Raw genomic sequence first — 16181 nt, forward strand, 5'->3', positions numbered from 1 at the left:
AAGCAGGCTGTGCACTGTCAGTGTGGAGCCTGACTGATTCAGGGCTCAAACCCATGGAACGTGAGATCATGACCTGAGCTGAAACCAAGAGTTGGATGTTCAGCTGACTGGGCCCCCCGGGCACCCCTGCCCCAGCACTTAATACAGAATGGGTGCTCAGGGAGTGTCTGGGGGGCTGCTCCATCCCCTCCCCACCCCATACCCATTCCTCCACTTGACCTGGCTCAGGAATCTCCTGTCTTCAGCCCCATGGTGACACGGTGATGTTCGCTCCAGCGTTGAGGTATGGCCAGGGCAGGGAGGTTCACAGCTTGTCAGGGGGCCGCCTGTCTCCCAGCAGCAGACCTTTCTGTCCCAAGCTTAGGGGTGGCCCTAATGGGACCTGGCCTTTGTCTGTCTGTCTTCTCAGAGTCTGGAGATCAGAGGGATGTTTTCTTTACGTGATCTTTCTGTGCCTCAGTTTCATGGTGTGTTAAATGGGGGCATGTCATTTATCTGCCTGACATTGTGCCTGTGTGCAATTTGAATATCAATAACCCGTGCTTTGTGCTCAATGCTGGGCTCCTAGTAGGTGCTCGATTGAGTGGTAGTCGTTACAGCGACAGACTGCCCCCTGATGTTCTGGCCCCCAGCCACACACTGAGGCTGCTGGTCTCAGGGTGTTGGCTGTGCACAGAGGGGGCTGAGAGCATGGCTTGTTCATGGGTGGGCTGGGCCCAGGGCTCTAGGCGGAGCCAGTTCTAGGTGCCAGCTTGAGCCCACCTACATACCCGCCGTCTGTCTGTCGTGGGGAGCCAGGAGAGGGGGAGTGGGCTGGCGCTCAGCTCCCCGCCTCCCTGCCGCGACACCAGGAGCCTGGGCTCTGAGTTCTGTTGTCAGCCACGTTTCCCAGGCTCAGGTTGCCCTCTTTCAGTGGATCTGGATTTGGGGATCATCAAAGGGGACTTGCTTGGCCTGTCCTGCCGGCTCCCCCCAGATACTGGGTGGTCTCCCTGAGTTTGGCTGAATCAGGAGCACCCAGCCTTTCCTGGGCCACGAGAGGACTTAGGTGTCCCAGGTGCACGCTGTGGGCACCCCGCCTTCCATCACACACAGTGGCCCAGACCCGACAGAGAGCCTTCTGAAGCCACTGGCCACCGTTCTCTGTCACCCCCTTCCCCCGGCTGGCCCCGGGCCACCCCCTGGGCGTCCCGAGAGCAGGCCCCACTGGTCCCAGGCTCGGGGCCTGCAAGGCCGGGCTGAGGCACAATGTCGGCCTTCACGGCCGGGCCGGAGGTCCAGCCTGCTGAATTCACAGCCACTGAGCTCCTTCTGCCACATGTTCCTGTTTTCCTAATAAGTCCTGGGTTGTGAGTGGGGAGGGAGGCGGGGAGGCCCCAGGGCAGCTCAGAAATAGTCACATGATTGTGAAATACAAGAATCCTAGAAAGGGTATCTCTGAGCGCCTCTATCTCCCCCCGCCCCCCCACTCCCTGGCTGGCGGCACCAGCTCTGAGGTAATTGCAGACACCAGCCAGCTCCCGAGCGGAGGAAGGCATCTTGGGCCTGGCGGCGTGGCCTGCTGGCGGAGCGCTGTGCCCATAGCCCTGCGCCCGGGAGGGGGGGGGGGCTGAGGGTTTGGGGGGGCCCGGCAAAGGAGAACACCGTGCGTTTGTTAGAACCGAAACTTGGCGGGCTTGCCAGGGACGCTGCAGGGGTATTGAGGCCCCTCTGTTTGTTTCCAGCGTGGGGAGGGCTTGGGGGGGGAACCCTGGCGCGCCCCCCCACCCCCACTCTGGGGCCCTGGATTGGCTGCTGGGCTGGGCAGCTGCCTGCTGTTCCGGAGACCTCTATTTATAATCTGTTCTGTTTTTTTTTTTTTTTTTTTTTTTAATTTCTCCTCTTCTCCGTCACCCTGCAGAAGAAGGCGGAAGCTGCACATCGGATTCTGGAAGGCCTGGGGCCTCAGGTGGAGCTGGTGAGCTGGGGGAGGCTGGAGAGGGGCGGGAGGGGAGAGGTGGGCAGGGAGGCAGGTGGGCGTGGAGAGGAAGAAGGAAGTCGGCTGTTGCCAAGGCTGCCCTGTCCTGGAGGAGGCAGGAAATACAGGCTTCTGATAAGGGGGCTGGCCGATGGGGGCGGTGGGGGCTGTGGGGGGGGCTGGCCGATGGTGGGCGGTGGGGGCTGGGGTGGCTGGCGCCCCTACAGGCAGAGCACACGGTGGACTCCCGCCCACTTGGGCTGTAGCTTCGTATGGGAGCCCTTGTTCCCGGCCGGGTGATCTCTGCCACTTCAGAGTGGTGTGGACCCAAGCCTGGTCTCCTCACCTGTGACATGGAAGTAGCATCCGTGTCCCACTGGGTTACAGTGAAGATTACCTGCATGAGCCTCTGCAGGCAGTTAGCCAGGGCACCTGGTGGGCAGCAAATGCCGAGCGCCTGCTAGCATCTTACTTGTGGTACCTGTGTCGGTGGCCTTTTCCTGATGGGAAGTTGCCACGTCTGCCGCAGACCTGGGAAGCAGACCCCAGGCCTCTTCTTTGTTCAGGCCCTCTGTCACCTTCATGTGTCACCAGAGATAGAAACAGAGGGAACGCGGAAACTCTCAGCTGGTGGGAGGCCTCAAGCCCCAGGGGGAGTGGTCGGTGTCCCCTGGGCAGGCTGGCGCGGAGCTTTGGGGCAGCACGTGGGGACACACACAGGCTGGCTGTGAGGGTACCGTGCACGCGGCGTGCCCGGGGTATGTGTGCATGCTCGCACACGGTAACGTCTTTTGCACTGGGAGCCTAATTTTGAACTCTGTGCCACCACGTGTTTGCGGAGTGGCCCCGGGAAGAGGACTCGCTTTTCTTTTCTGTGAAATGGGAAGACTGGGGTCTTTGGCGGGGGGGGGGGGGGGGGGGGAGGAGTTCAGTGAAGTGATGCTCCGTAAGGCTCACCTCGCACACCCTTGTCCTGCACTCGGCTGCCACGAACACGTAGGAGGGTTGAACTCTTCGTCTTGTCCCTGGAGTTTTTTTTGTCAGTGGTAGCTGCTCCCCAGCCTGGAGCCCATATGCTCAGGCCACTGTGAGACATGGAGCGGCTCCCGGGCCTCCCACAGGCAGAGCCGGCAGGCAGCAGGGACTCCCGAGGCATAGGTGCAGAGCCTCTCGGCCCCTCCCCCCTGCAGTGGGTGGCAGGCTCCTGTCCCATTCTGGGGGCTTGTTTTCTTTTTTGGGCATGATTTCTGGGGTCTCTCTAAGACCCTCTTTTTTCTCAAATAGCCTTTTTGAGATATTCCTATGCCACGCAATTCATCAATTTCAAGTGTACGGGGTGCCTGGGTGGCGCAGCTCTCGATTTCAGCTCAGGTCATGATCTGAAGCTCAGGGTCTCGAGATGGAGCCCTGCTTTGGATTCTGGGCTGACCATGGAGACTGCTCAATGTTCTCTTCCTCCCTCTGCTGCTAGTATGTGTGTCTGTGCATGCGTGCGCTCTCTCTTAAAACCAAAGTGTACACGGGGCGCCTGGGTGGCTCAGTCGGTTAAGTGTCCGACTTCAGCTCAGGTCATGATCTCGCAGTTCGTGGGTTTGAGCCCCGTGTCGGGCTCTGTGCTGACAGCCAGCTTGGAGCCTGGAGCTGCTTCAGATTCTGTGTCTCCCTCTCTCCCTGCCCCTCCCCTGCTCATGCTGTCTCTCTCTCTCTCAGAAATAAATAAAAAACATTAAAATTAAAACAAAAGAAAGCGTACAGTACGTTGTAGGATATTCATGGGTGTGTGCGGCATCTCTATAGTCCGTTTCAGAACATATTACTATCTTAGAAAGAACTCCGTGGCCTTAACTATCACCTCTTTATCTTTCCATTCCTGTCCTGTCCCCACCACCCAGCACTAATTTACTTTCCATCTCTGTGGATTTGCCTGCTGGAAAGTTCGTGTCAGTGGACTCACACACTGTGTGGCCTCTTTGACTGGCTTCTTTCACTCACCATCACGTCCTCCAGGCTGGTCCATGTTGCAGCAGGGTGGCCGTGCTTTCTCCTGGTGATGGCTCAGTACTGTCCCATTGTCGGGGTCCGCCGCATCTGTTCGGCCATTTATGCATAGACAGGCATTACGTTGTGCTTGCTTCGGGCCATTATTTTTATTTTTTTATTTTGAGAGAGAGAGAGGGGAAGAGCATGAGCAGGGGAGGGACAGGGGGAGAGGGAGAAACAGAACCGAAGCAGCTCCAGGCTCCAAGCTGTCAGCACAGAGCCCGATGTGGGGCTGGAACCCACGAACTGCAAGATCGTGACTTAAGCCCAAGTCAGACGCTCAACCGACTGAGCCGCCCAGGCGCCCCAATGCACAGGTTTTCTTTGCTCTTTGGTGTACACCCGGGAGTGGAATCGGTGGGCCATCATCATTCTGTGTTGAACCTCTTGAGAAACTGCCAGACTGTTTTGCGAAGTTGTGCACCATTTCCCATTCGCACTAGTAAGCTGCTTCTTGCCTTAGTTTCCTCTTCTTGACAACGGGGACGGCAGGACCAGAAGCAGTACCCAGCCGTTTCCAGACCTGGTGGCTCTCCTGTCCCCTTTCCTGACCTGATAGTCCCGGGGCCTCCTGAGTGCAGAGGAGCATATAGCCTGTTGTGTACAGGTGCCTGAGGAGCACCAGTGAGCTGGGCAGGGCATCTGGTGGGCTCAGTCTGCGTGATTCTTTTCTGGGTCCTCACGGGTGAGGGGTTGTCCTCTCTTGGGGCCTCAGAGCAGAGCCATCCCAAGGCTAGTGGCACCGGAGGCCACGGTCTGCAGTGTCTGGTGGGCTGTGTGGCCGTCACTGGAGTCCTCTCCAAGTCCATGGATTCTTAGCTCGGTGGCTTTTGGTGGGGCTGGGGAAGGGACTCCCAGTGACAGGGCACCTGCTTTGTGTCAAGCCTGTCCATTTTCTAGAGGAGACTCAGAGCAGTGCCTCGTTTAGGGTCATAGAGTAAGAGATGAGGCAGGGATGTATGCCGGGCCTGTGGGGTTGTGGCCAGCCGGACCTTCGCAGGTCTGCCCTCTGTCACCAAAAGGCCCCAGTGGCCAGAGAGGTGCGCCAAGGAGAGGCAGCTCCGTGGTGTGCCCAGTGCCCGGGCTCCTTCCCGGAGGGCCTGCTGCTGCCGCCCCTACGTCTGCAGCCACTAGGCCACGGCATGGGGGGGTGGTGCTCCTCTCTCACCTGCAGCCAGGGAGTCCCAAGCCCAGGGAGAGGCTGCGGGGCCTCAGGGACCCTGGTGGTGCTGTCCAACCTCGCTGCCAGGGGAGGGGGAAGCCTGGGCCAAGGAGAAATTTGCATTGGAAACATTGAGAAGGAAGAGAGATAGCCCAGGCTGGGCTTGAGTGTTCCCCGCCCCCTCCATCCCAGCACCCTTGGGACGGGACAGGATGGGGGCAGGTGGGGAGGCAATCGAGGCCCTGCTTGGAGGAGGGGGTGCTGGAGGGAGGGTGGGGACCACTGTGGCCCCCACCCCCTCTCCCCGCGGCTTTGAGTCATTGGCTTCCTTCCTGTTCAGAGGCGCTATTTTAAGAATGTGGTGTCACCAGAGGATTGAGGGCCAGGGCTGACACTTCATTTCTTAGCAGCTCAGTCCACCTGGGGTTGCTGGCTGCTCTCGGCCATCCCGCCAGCTGGCTGAAGTCAGGCCGAGGGGGACCCCCCTTCCTTCTCCCAGCTCTGCTCTCCTTGTCATTTCTGCTTTACGGCCTTGTGCGTCCCTGGCCTTGCGTGGTCTTCCTGCCCCTGGATTGTTTGGGCTGCGCCCCCAGTTTTAGAGGAGTTAGAGGTACAGAGAGGGTGAGATATGGGCCCAGGGCCTCTAGCCAGGAGGGTGGGCCTTCCCAGGGGTACCTGAGCATTCTGCCTGGGCAAGGGGGCTCCCCTCTTAGGTGCTGTGTCCCCCTGACGGGATTAGAGCCTGTGAGGTAGTGAGAGAGGCAGAGGAAAGCTGCTGTGGCTGTGAGGTCAAGGTCACCTCAGGGCCGTCATGTTGGAACTTGTCTCCTGGGACACAAGGAGGCTCTGCCTGTCCTTGCACAGGCCCCTTGGTGGGTGTAGGGGAGACCTCCTTTGGGCCCTGCCCTCCCCCCAGCCGCACACCAGCCATGGATGGGCCATGGCCTCTCCGACCCCTGTCCCCCTCAGCCCCCATCCCACTCGGGCTCCAGAGAGGCTGCCCCAAGGAGCCTGTCCCCATGTAACAAGCAGCCTTCCAGGACTCGGCCCGGACACCTCCCTTTTCTCCCAGGACTCAGTTTACTTTGAGGAGTGCTTGGTGCTGCCTCCTTCAGGGACAGCACAGTGGTTGGAGGCAGCGAGCCGCACAGACTTCTCTGAGGTCTTCTATGGAGGCCCGCTGCTGAGCCACCGCGGGCCCGGGGTGCTCTGTCCTCAGCTTACCTCCCGGGCAGGCGGCCGCCGGTGAAAGTGGATTTGGCGGGTGACCAAATCAGCACATGCTGACCGTGCCGGTGCTGCCCTCTCAGAAGCCCATCTCCTGTGTTCCGGCCCATCTCATTATGTAGAAGTAGGCCCCGCCCCACCCTTCCCGCGCTCCCAGAGTGTCTGCGTGTGGTCCTTCAGCCCCTCCTGGTCCCTTTAGGCCGTGGAGACATTGTTAGTTGCCATCTTAAAACCAAAACAACAGAGATCAGTCACCAAGTCTGACATTTCCTGGGTTCCTCGAAAGCCTTGTGAGGTAGTTCCTATTTGCTGTGTCCATTTTCTGGATGAGAAAACAGAGGCCCAGCGTGTTGCCCTAGGTGTCTGAGGTCACACAGCTGGCGAGGGAGGTGCCATCTCTTCAGTCGAGGCATGTGTTCCTGGAACCTGAGCAGGAGCAGATGGCCACGCCCACCCCTACGTGGCTTGTGTTTTCCAGGCACGTGGAAAGCACCCGATACAGAGCCACCCGGGCCAAACGTGCATGTTTAATCTTTGGAATTTGGCCCAGGAGTCTCTGCGGGGCCCCTGCTGCTCGGAGGGGCTGTTGGCCTTCTGTGGTAATGCCCTGTGCAGCGAGAAGTCCCGCAGCGAGTGTCGCTGTGGGCCTGGGGTTGCCCTCCGGTTCAGACCCACAGTGGGGTTCACACCTCTCCGCCTCCCTCTGAGCACCTGGGAAGGCAGCCTGACCCGGCTTGTACCAGCCATGGGGTGGCTGGGGGGCAGCTGAGCTCGGAGCCTGGAATTCATGGAGGCAGGGGAGTGTGTGGCACTGGGGGCCGGGGGGGGTTGACCTTGTCATCAGCCAAGGCTGCCGGGGATGCCCAGGGGTGTGGGGGCCCCTCCTTGAGGACCCTACCCTGCCTGCGGCACACACGAGGCCTGTTTCTGGGGAGGCAGGTTGTGCCCTGTGGCCATGCTGCCTGTGCGTGGTCCCCATGGGCGGGGACGATCAGGAGGTGTGTCAGCCGGGGTCCCTGCGGAGACATTCCAGGGCAGAGATGTTGGTGCCCTCTTCCCTCGCCCGGTGGCATGCCCGTTCTCCCGCAGTCGTCCACGGCGGCGCTGGGAGGCTCCTGTGCGTGTGGGCTGATGGTGAGGGAGAGGGTGATGCACATGCACCCGGGAAGACCCCCAGAGGGCACAGGCGCTGGTGGGCAGCAGAGCCCTGCCTCCAGTACCAAAGCGGGACTGGACTCTAGTTGCAGCTCATTCCTTACTGGCTGTGGGCACATATTTTAATCTCTCAGGGATGTGATTTTCTCCTCCGTAAAATGGGGATGATCATTGTATCCGTTAGCTACCGCTGCGTGACAGACCAACTCCAAATTCAGTGGCCTGAAACAGCCACCGTTTCCTGTTTTCCGTGAGGGTCGAAGTCAGGCGAGCATTTCTGCTGTTCCGCGGGCAGCTGGGTCTCGGCGGGGGGGGGGGGGGGGGGGGGGGGGGGGGGGGGGGGGGGTGCGCTGTTATTGCTCTGCTGCCGGCAGGCCAGGCATGTTCTCTCACCAGGAGCAAGTGAACAAGGGAGGAAGCAGAAATGCACACATGTGTTTTCGAGCCTCTGCTTTCATTAAGTTCGTGAGCATTTCATTGGCCAGAGCAAGGGCATGTGGATAAAGGAGGCAAGAAATATTGGCACCATTGCTCCATCGCTGCACCCTGATGGCGACAACAGTGACACGGGCACCTCTTGGGCATTTCTGTCCACCAGGCGCTGGGCTGAGAGCTCCACGTGCGCGGCCCCGTTTGATCTGCACGACAGCTCTGAGCTCAGCCCCCTTTCCAGCTGCACTCCTGGGGCACAGGTGGCTTGTGTGAGTCCCCCAGGGACGGCGGCCAGAGAGCATTAGGGCCAGGCTGTGTACCAGCTTGTGCCCCAGCCCCTGCACACTGTGCTGCCGGCCAGGAGGGCGGCGCCCGGCAGCCGGCTCTGCTCCGGGGCTCCTGCACACACAGCAGCTTCTCTCTGTCCACACACTCACTGCCGGCTGTGGGCCCAGGGCCCTCCTCGCCTCTCTGTAGTGTCCCCGCCGCTCACGAGCCCTCCTTTCCCTCTTCGTCTTTTGGGCGGGGCACATTTGGTTTGATTCCGATGCGTCTTCGCCACCGTATAGACGTTCCGGCGTCGTCTTCTGGAGGAACACAGTGCCCGACGTTCCCAGGTGCCTGCAGGAGGGAAGGGGCTGGCGGGCACACTTGGCTTCACTCCTTAACAGGTGTCGTCCCGGCGCCCTGCAGAGTGCACGCACTGGACATGGGTCCTCACCGTCCCGGCCCTTCCTGTCCTCCCCTTGACTCACAGGCTTCTGGCAGCATCTGGCCCTTTGCTCTGCCAGGTGCGGGGGCAGGTGGTGCCTCACTGTGATCTGCGCGGCCTCCGACAAGCTGAGCAGCTTTCCGTGTCGGAGCCTTGCTGGTCTGCAGTGCCGGGCACGCTTGCAGGTCCTGGCACCACGGCTGTGCCCGGAGGACTATAGCCTGTGTTCTGGTTCATGCCTGCCAGCGGCTGGCCCATTAGAGCTGGGGCCCGGGGCCCAGGGTGGAGGCTGCCCAGGGCGGCAGTGGGGGCCCAGGGCCCAGGGCCTGGGGCGGAGGCAGCCCAGGGCGGCAGTGGGGGCTCGGGGCCCAGCTCTGAAGCTCTTCCCTCTCCTTCCTCTGCAGCCGTTGTACAACCAGCCATCCGACACCAGGCAGTATCATGAGAACATCAAAATGTGAGTACTTGCTGGCAGCTTTGTGGACGTGTGATGGCCGGGGGGACAGGCCGTCTGGCCTTGGAGCTCTGGGGTGAGATGCGGGTTCTCAGCTCCCAGAAGGGCTCCCACACAGGGCCAGGTGCTGGACAGGGGAAGGGGGCAGTTTAGGCCCGAAATCTGGGCCAGGTTAGGGCTGAGGTCAGGGTCAGAGCAGGCCCAGGGCAGGGGGTTGACGAGGAGTGGCCCATGAAGCACGGGGACATGGCCTGGAGTTGGGGCTGCTGGGTGAGGACATGGGGTGCACAGCCTGGGGAGACGGCGGCGGAGGCTGCGGGGCCTCCTCCCATCTGGGCGGTGGAGGCTGTTCCTGGTGAGCGTGAGTGTAAGATGATGGGGGTGGCCCCGGGGCAAGTGGGGCCCTGTGCTTGGGGTTCTGGTGTGAGCACACCTGGGAGTGTCCTGCGGTGTGCTCAGGGGGCCCTGTGTGCCACAGTCCGCTAATCCAGCCCCAGAGACTTTGGACGTGGCCAAGCTGGCAGCTCCGTGGTAGGGCCTTTTTCAGAGGGATGTTAGCAGTGAGGAAATACCAGTGAAGTGCCACGTGGCGCTGGTGTGGGCTGACCTGGCATAATGGGGCAATGAGATTGTGCTGGAGGCGGGTGGCTTCGTGTCTTCAAGCTGGGAGGGAAGCATCAGGAATACGGCTGCCAGAAGGGGGTTGGCTTTTTTGGGGGGGATGTATTAAGGGAACATAGTCTGTTTGGTGGAGGAGGTGATATTACCTCATGTTATCCAGGAGCCCAAAAGGTAAAAGGCGCTGCAGGCTTTGGGCTCCTTGAAGAGCCTGTGGCTGTGAACGCTCAGGGGCATTAGGTTGGAGGCAGACTTGTGGCAGAACTATTCAAGGTTCATTATTGTGAGAGGGCGCAGACTTTTTTGTGTGACCTCAGAGGGCGGTACTTAGCTTGTCCAATGGGCAGATTAGCCTGGTCTGATTGTTCCAAGCTCCCCTGGAGTGGAATCATGGGGTGGTCATTGCAGTAATGAGCTTTCCATCCTTGGAGGCAAACAAACCTCTCCGTGGTCTTTAAATATCCACCGGTGGTGGTCTAGTTGACGGGGACATCTCTTCTTTTTAGTTTCTGGATTTGAGTGACTGGTCCAAGCTCTGGTCACCAAAATGGTCACCCCTTACAGCCTCACAGGCACCGTGGGCGAGTCCCTGTTGGCCTGGGGTGGGCCAGGGCCAGGCCTGCTAGGGCTGTGCTTTCGCGTGGCCTCGTGGGTGTGGCTGCTGCCTGGGTACCAAGTCCCCCTGGCACAACACAGATTATTTTCCACTCAGGCCACCTTCTGTGCTGCCTGGGACCTGCCTCTCCCTGGCCACTGCTGGTGGTGGGAGAGGGTGGGGACGGCACAGGGGCTTCTAGGGCCATCCCTGCTGGTGTCGGGCGTGGCAGCGGGGTGTTTCCTTCTGAGCAGGGCTGCTGGGAGCATTCACTTCTTTGTTCTTTATGCACTCAGCATGCATTTATTGACCACCTACTGTGTGTCAGGCCCTCTTCTAGAACTAGGGATTCAGCTGTGAGCAAAGAACAAAGACCCATGCTTTTCATCAGACTTGGTCCAGTGGTGAGAACGTGCACGAAAGAAGCGAGAGAGTATCCCGCTAACAAGTACTGTGCGGGCCGCCGGGGGCTCACTCGGTGGAGCGTCTGACTTTGGCTCACATCATGATCTCGCAGTTCTTGGGTTCGAGCCCCGCGACGGGCTCTGTGCTGCCAGCATGGGGCCTGCTTTGGATCCTCTGTCCCCGCCCTGTCCCTCTGCCCCTCCCCCGCTTGCACTCTTTCAGAGGTAACTTTAAAAAATTATTTAAAAAAGTACTGTGGCCCCATAGCTGTCTTAAGCTCTTTATATGTTGCTCACCCAGTCGTGTTTTCCCTTTTGCCGCACTGGTTTTTATAGTCATCTCATACTGACGTCTTACATGAGGTTTTCACTGAAAAGTGAGTAATATTTTAAGCTGAACGTGATTTCTGTTTATTAAAACAACCATAAAGTCCAAACAAGGAAGGAAAAAGGTACAAGTAATATCAGCAGATGTTAACACATTTCTGTTTAAGTAGAATAAAGCTATAAACTCACTGAAACCCAAAAAATAGGACTATTTTTGCACCCTCCCCCCACCCCCCAGTCTTCATCAGAGAATGGCTCTGGTCTGTTGCAGTACATTCTGGCTAAGTAGGTGACTGCCTAGTCAAATTTGTTCCAAATCCAAATCACAGATGGACACGTTTTAAGTTTAAAAAGTGGAGACGAATAAATTTAAGATTTCTTACGTAAGTGGAGAATTTTATGTTAGAAAAATATATCTGTAAGCAAATTATTTGAACTGATTTATCCTTAGAATTTTGACTTTGTTCCTAGTTTTCCACGAAGATCATAATGACCTGTATTTTTAATTTCAGTGCGATCATTTGCGAATTAGTGCAGGCGCTCACTTGGAAGAAGGCTATGAGGATGGAGAAAGAGATGGCAGAAAAAGTGGGGGGTGGCTTTAGCCAGGGGGTCAGGGCCAGACCTGACAGTGGAGGGGACACCGTGGGGTTGAGCGGTAGCAAGCCATGTGGGCCTCCCTGGCATGTGGAACAGGTCGTGCAAGGGTCCTGGGGCTGGACTGAACTGGTGAGATCCCAGGGAAGGCCAGCATGGCCCAAGGGCCAGCTGAGGGAGAGAAGGTGCTGGCCAGATCACCAGGCTGATGAGTTCAAGTCCTGTTAACTGCGTGTGAAGGGAGGCCGGCAATGAGGTTTATGCTGGGAGGCGAGGTGCCGGGGTTTTGCTTTCAAAGCTCTCTTGGCTGCCGAGAGAAAGGACTAGGGCCGGAGAGACCTTGGTGGAGGAGCCCGCAGCCCTCCAGCCAGTCATTGGTGGGTCTGGGAGCTACGGGACCTGCCAGGGGTGCCGTGTGGAGGGCCAGGGGCAGGGAGGTCCTGTGGCTGCAAAGATCGGGGGCCCGGGCAGCCGTGGGGACCAGGAAACCACTTCCTGAGATGGGAGTCGGTGGCGAGGGGCCGGCTGGGGGCCATGAGCATCTGGCCCTTGTGGCTAGCCTGTTACTCTCAGTGCCTCAGTTTCCCCACCTGTGAGGTGGGAATAAGTAGCTTCTGCCTCCTAGGGCTGCTGAGGCTCCGGTGACTTACTGCCCCGAGGCGCCGAGCTCAGTATCAGGCACATGGGATGTGTCCTGTGATTTTTGTCCCTCTTACGACTTGATCTGCCTGTTGCCATCATCTGTTCATCCAGCAAATCCTGAGCGCTTACTGTGTGCTCGGCGCTGTCTGGGCCTGACGTTCTGCGATCCGGGGACAGCTTGATGAGGACAAGAGACACCGCCCTTCTGTCCACCTCCCTCCTGCTGCTGTCAGTGGGCCAGGTGGGGGGGGGGGTTATCCCCTCCCCAAGGACCTTGCTATCACTTTAATTTCCCTGAGCGCTGGGGCTGTGCAGTTAAAGTTAATTTCACGCTTGACTTCCTGCCGCACCAGCAATTTCAGACGTGTCCACGTCACCTGTGCCCACCTCTGCCGCTCCCCCTCCGCCACCTGCATCGGTGGGCAGTGGAGGGGGGCTGCCCGCACCCCATGGGATCTCAGCCCCAGGTCTCAGGCTCTGGGAAGCAGGGGAATGGGCCAGGGTAGCCCCAGAGCAGACCAAATGGACACTCGGCCGAGGGGCTGGTCCCCCTCTGCCCGACCTGCCAGGACGGCTCCCCGGGGAACTCGCCGACTTCGTGAAGCGCCCCCGTGCGGTTCTGCGAATGGGCGAGGGGTTTGCAGCCCCAGGACCGTCGCTGCTCCCGTGCGCCCTGTCGTGGCCGTGCCTTTCCCAGCCATGCCCTTGTCTGGCATCAGACCCCAGGCACTGGCCGCGTTCCTCTTCTCTCCCCGGGGTCTGGGGGCCTGCTGGTTCCTGGGGTTCTCTCTGTGTCCCCCTTTTCTTGTCTGGATGCCCTATGTCTTCCCTCCTGCTGCCTCCCTTGGGGGTTGGCTGATTGGAGCCCTCAGCCCTGGGGCTGTGCGTGTGGAAAGGGCAAAAGGGCATCCGGGACGCAGGTGACTGTTACACGTTTTTGTGGGTTTGCTCTGGAAGTTCAGAGATGTTAAGTAACCTCGCCAGGGTCACACAGCCAGACTTCTAGACCAAACGGATATGCACACCTACATTGACACCTCTCCCGGGGCTCCAGTTTGAGCTCTGCCCCTCGATACCTGGTGAGCTTGAGCAAGTCGCGTCACTTTGCTTGTCGGTAAGCAGGTTTTGGACCATCTGTCACCCCCTCTGACAGGCTCTTGTCAAGGCATTCAGGGCCCTGCTCAGGCAGACTTTGCCGTCTTACCCTTCCCCTGCAGCTGGGAGTTTGGCTGTGCCTGACGCCCTTCCTCCCCCTTATTCTCTGGAACTCTGCTCTTGTTTCCCTCTGCTCACTTGATGTTTTGCTTCCTTCCAAGCCTCAGTTTGGACCTCTCCTCCTCCAGGAAGCCTACCCAATTGCCCCCCAAGCTTTCCTGTTTTAGAATCCCGTGGGCCCCAGGACCAGTAGCACCCAGGGCCTGGTCAGACGCTCCTTGAACCTCACAGTGTCCATCTCCTCATTGCCCCTCCCGGTTTTGTGTCTCCCCTGGCACAGCGACAGAGGATGGGGCCCGTACTTCTTACAGGTTGTGCGTTCTTATCAACTCGGACTTTCCCCGCAGACAACAGGTGTCCCCTGCACAAACGCCCCCACCGGCAAGCTCATCACATTGCTTGTCAGCCCCTCCAGAGCCCTCTTAGGGACTCTATCCCCTGGTTTTTGCCAGAAAATGTTCTCAGCAGAGTGACGATTAGTCTGCAGCAAGCTCTTTGCGTCCCCCAAAACCACAGCCCTCCTCGGGACAAAATAAACACCCCACAGACGTGTGCCAGGGGACGTGAGCAAGCAGCCGCTCACAGCTTGGGGGGGTTGGCGGCTGGAGGCACGCCGGCAAGGCCAGAAGGACGGGGACAGGGCTGGCAGGGGGAAAGGGAGCGGCAGGGCCCTGGCCAGTGGGGGAGCCCATCGCCCTTCGGAAGGGGCGCTCAGGCCTCGGCCCGGGGCTCTGGCCAATAGGGGCTGTGCCAGCGCCTGATCTTTTAAGAGAACCTTTAAGTTCTGCTTTTTATGCAATGGTGTCTGGTTTTCAACACCGGCAACGAATCCAGATGGTTTAGAAAGCACTGCAGTCCAAACAGTGCTCCCGTGGCCGGCTCTGCTTGGGGACTGTGCCCATTCGTGGCCTGCAGACTCGACATTTGTCCTCTTTGGCAGAGTCACTGGGCACCTCCGGGCGCCAGGCACGGTGCTTGCTTTGGAAGGAAGGTCGGGTCGGCCAGGAGAACCCCCGTCTGCCCTGTAGCAGCTGCGGTGGATGGGGGCAGCTGCACGCGTCCCCCCTGCCCCCACGGGGACCTCTCTGCACCCAGTCCCTTCCAGCCCTTCCAGCCCGGGCACAGCCGCCCTGCCCACTAAGATTGGCCGTAGCTGCAGGTTACCCCCTGCTGGGTGGCTGGGGGCCCCGGGGGCTTCCTCTCCCCTGGGGGCTAGCCGTCCGGAGTCCGGGGGCCATGGGGCCCTGATCTCTTCGGGGGAGGAGCCCTCCGTGCCCTTCCCGGCTTCTGGTGCCTCCCCAGACGTCCCTTGGCTTGTGGACACCTCACAGTGCCCTGTCTCTGCTCTCATGTCCCCCCCCCCCGCCCCGCATCTCCAAGGCCACGTTTCGCCTTTGTAGACGGACGCCAGGCCTAGGGGGTGGGGCCGCTCTGACGGCCCGGTGCTAACTTGATGACCTCTGGAAGGAGGCGGTTTCCAGATAGGGTGGTATCCTGAGGTCCCGGGGTTGGGGCCCCAGCATCACTGGGCAGGGAGGGGGGACGCATTTCCATTTGTGACCTGCACACATGCTCCTGCAAGCTCTGAAGAAAGTTGTTTGGTTTCACCAGGGCCTTTCAGCATAGATCATGACCTTGTGTTTTATTTTCTTACGTATTTCCTGTAAAACAGCTAGATTTACAGAAGGTGGCAGAGACAGTACTGAGGACCTCCTGCATCCCCAGCAGCCAGCGTCCCCGAGGGGGAGATCTGCCGGGACTGAGGGTGCGCTTGTCAAAATGCAGGAAGTAACGGCGGGACGGTGCTCTGGGCCGACCCAGCCGCCGTCCTGGGGCTTTTCCAGTTTGTCCACGAAGGTCCGTCTCCTGGTCCCGCATCTGATAACAGGCTCCCATTTTGCACTTCGTCCTCATGTGTCCTTGGTCCCCGGGCGACGGCTTCTCCGCCTCGGCCTGGCCCTCCTGACCCTCACACTTTCGAAGGGTAGCGATCAGGGGTTTTGTCCAATGTCCCGTGACTTGGGTTTGCTCGGTGTTTCTCACGAAAGGGCCGGCGTGGGTTTGGGGGAAGAGCCCACGGAGAGGACGAGCCGCCCTTCCCGCCACGGCAGGTCGGGGGCGCTGTGTCCTCTGTGCGTTGGTGTGTGGTCCGCACGTGCTCCGTGCTTTAGAGCACGTCGTGGGGCCGGCCTGCCGTCCCGAGAGGGGAGCCTGCCCTGCAGGGGATGTCGGAGAATTTACGGACGGAGTTAAAACTGCCAAGTGGCTGGGAAATATTTGAGGGAAGATGCTTTGAGGCCACGCAAACGTCCTGTTCGCAGAGTTTTGCCAGTTAGTGTAACACTCGCACGCGGGTCTTGCCCACGGCAGGTCGGGCTGCGGTGCTGTAGCGACACCGCCCCGTTTCCCGCATCCCTTCTACGTTTGTTAATTGGAATTCTGCTAAGGCACACTCGCTCCTTCGTCCTTGTTTATTTATTTGTTCGGTCATTTATTTATATCGGCGCGGACTCCCGGATATTTATTCTGTTCCTGGGGTTATAAGCTGGCACCGCGTTATTTATCCTGCTGCTCTGAGTCTCCTGGCTTTGGCAGTCAGAAGCGCGGGGTGAGTCTCGTGTCCTTCCGATCTTTTCATTCTGAT

The 16181-nt window shown here is 59.3% G+C and overlaps 1 protein-coding gene across 21 annotated transcripts in view; it reads left to right on the forward strand.

Moving 5' to 3' along the window:
- The window catches only part of NCOR2 (nuclear receptor corepressor 2), a 210906-nt gene that overhangs the window by 94466 nt on the left and 100259 nt on the right, over positions 1 to 16181 (forward strand). For all 21 annotated transcript variants that reach the window (XM_039241454.1, XM_039241364.1, XM_039242237.1 and 18 more), the window contains 2 exons: positions 1901 to 1957; positions 9090 to 9142. In XM_039241454.1, coding sequence (XP_039097385.1) covers positions 1901 to 1957; positions 9090 to 9142 — 110 coding nt within the window. The remainder of the gene's footprint in view (positions 1 to 1900; positions 1958 to 9089; positions 9143 to 16181) is intronic.

This window comes from Hyaena hyaena, unplaced genomic scaffold (genome assembly GCF_003009895.1).
Source record: "Hyaena hyaena isolate Hyena2069 unplaced genomic scaffold, ASM300989v1 scaffold_0, whole genome shotgun sequence".
NCBI lineage: Eukaryota > Metazoa > Chordata > Mammalia > Carnivora > Hyaenidae > Hyaena > Hyaena hyaena.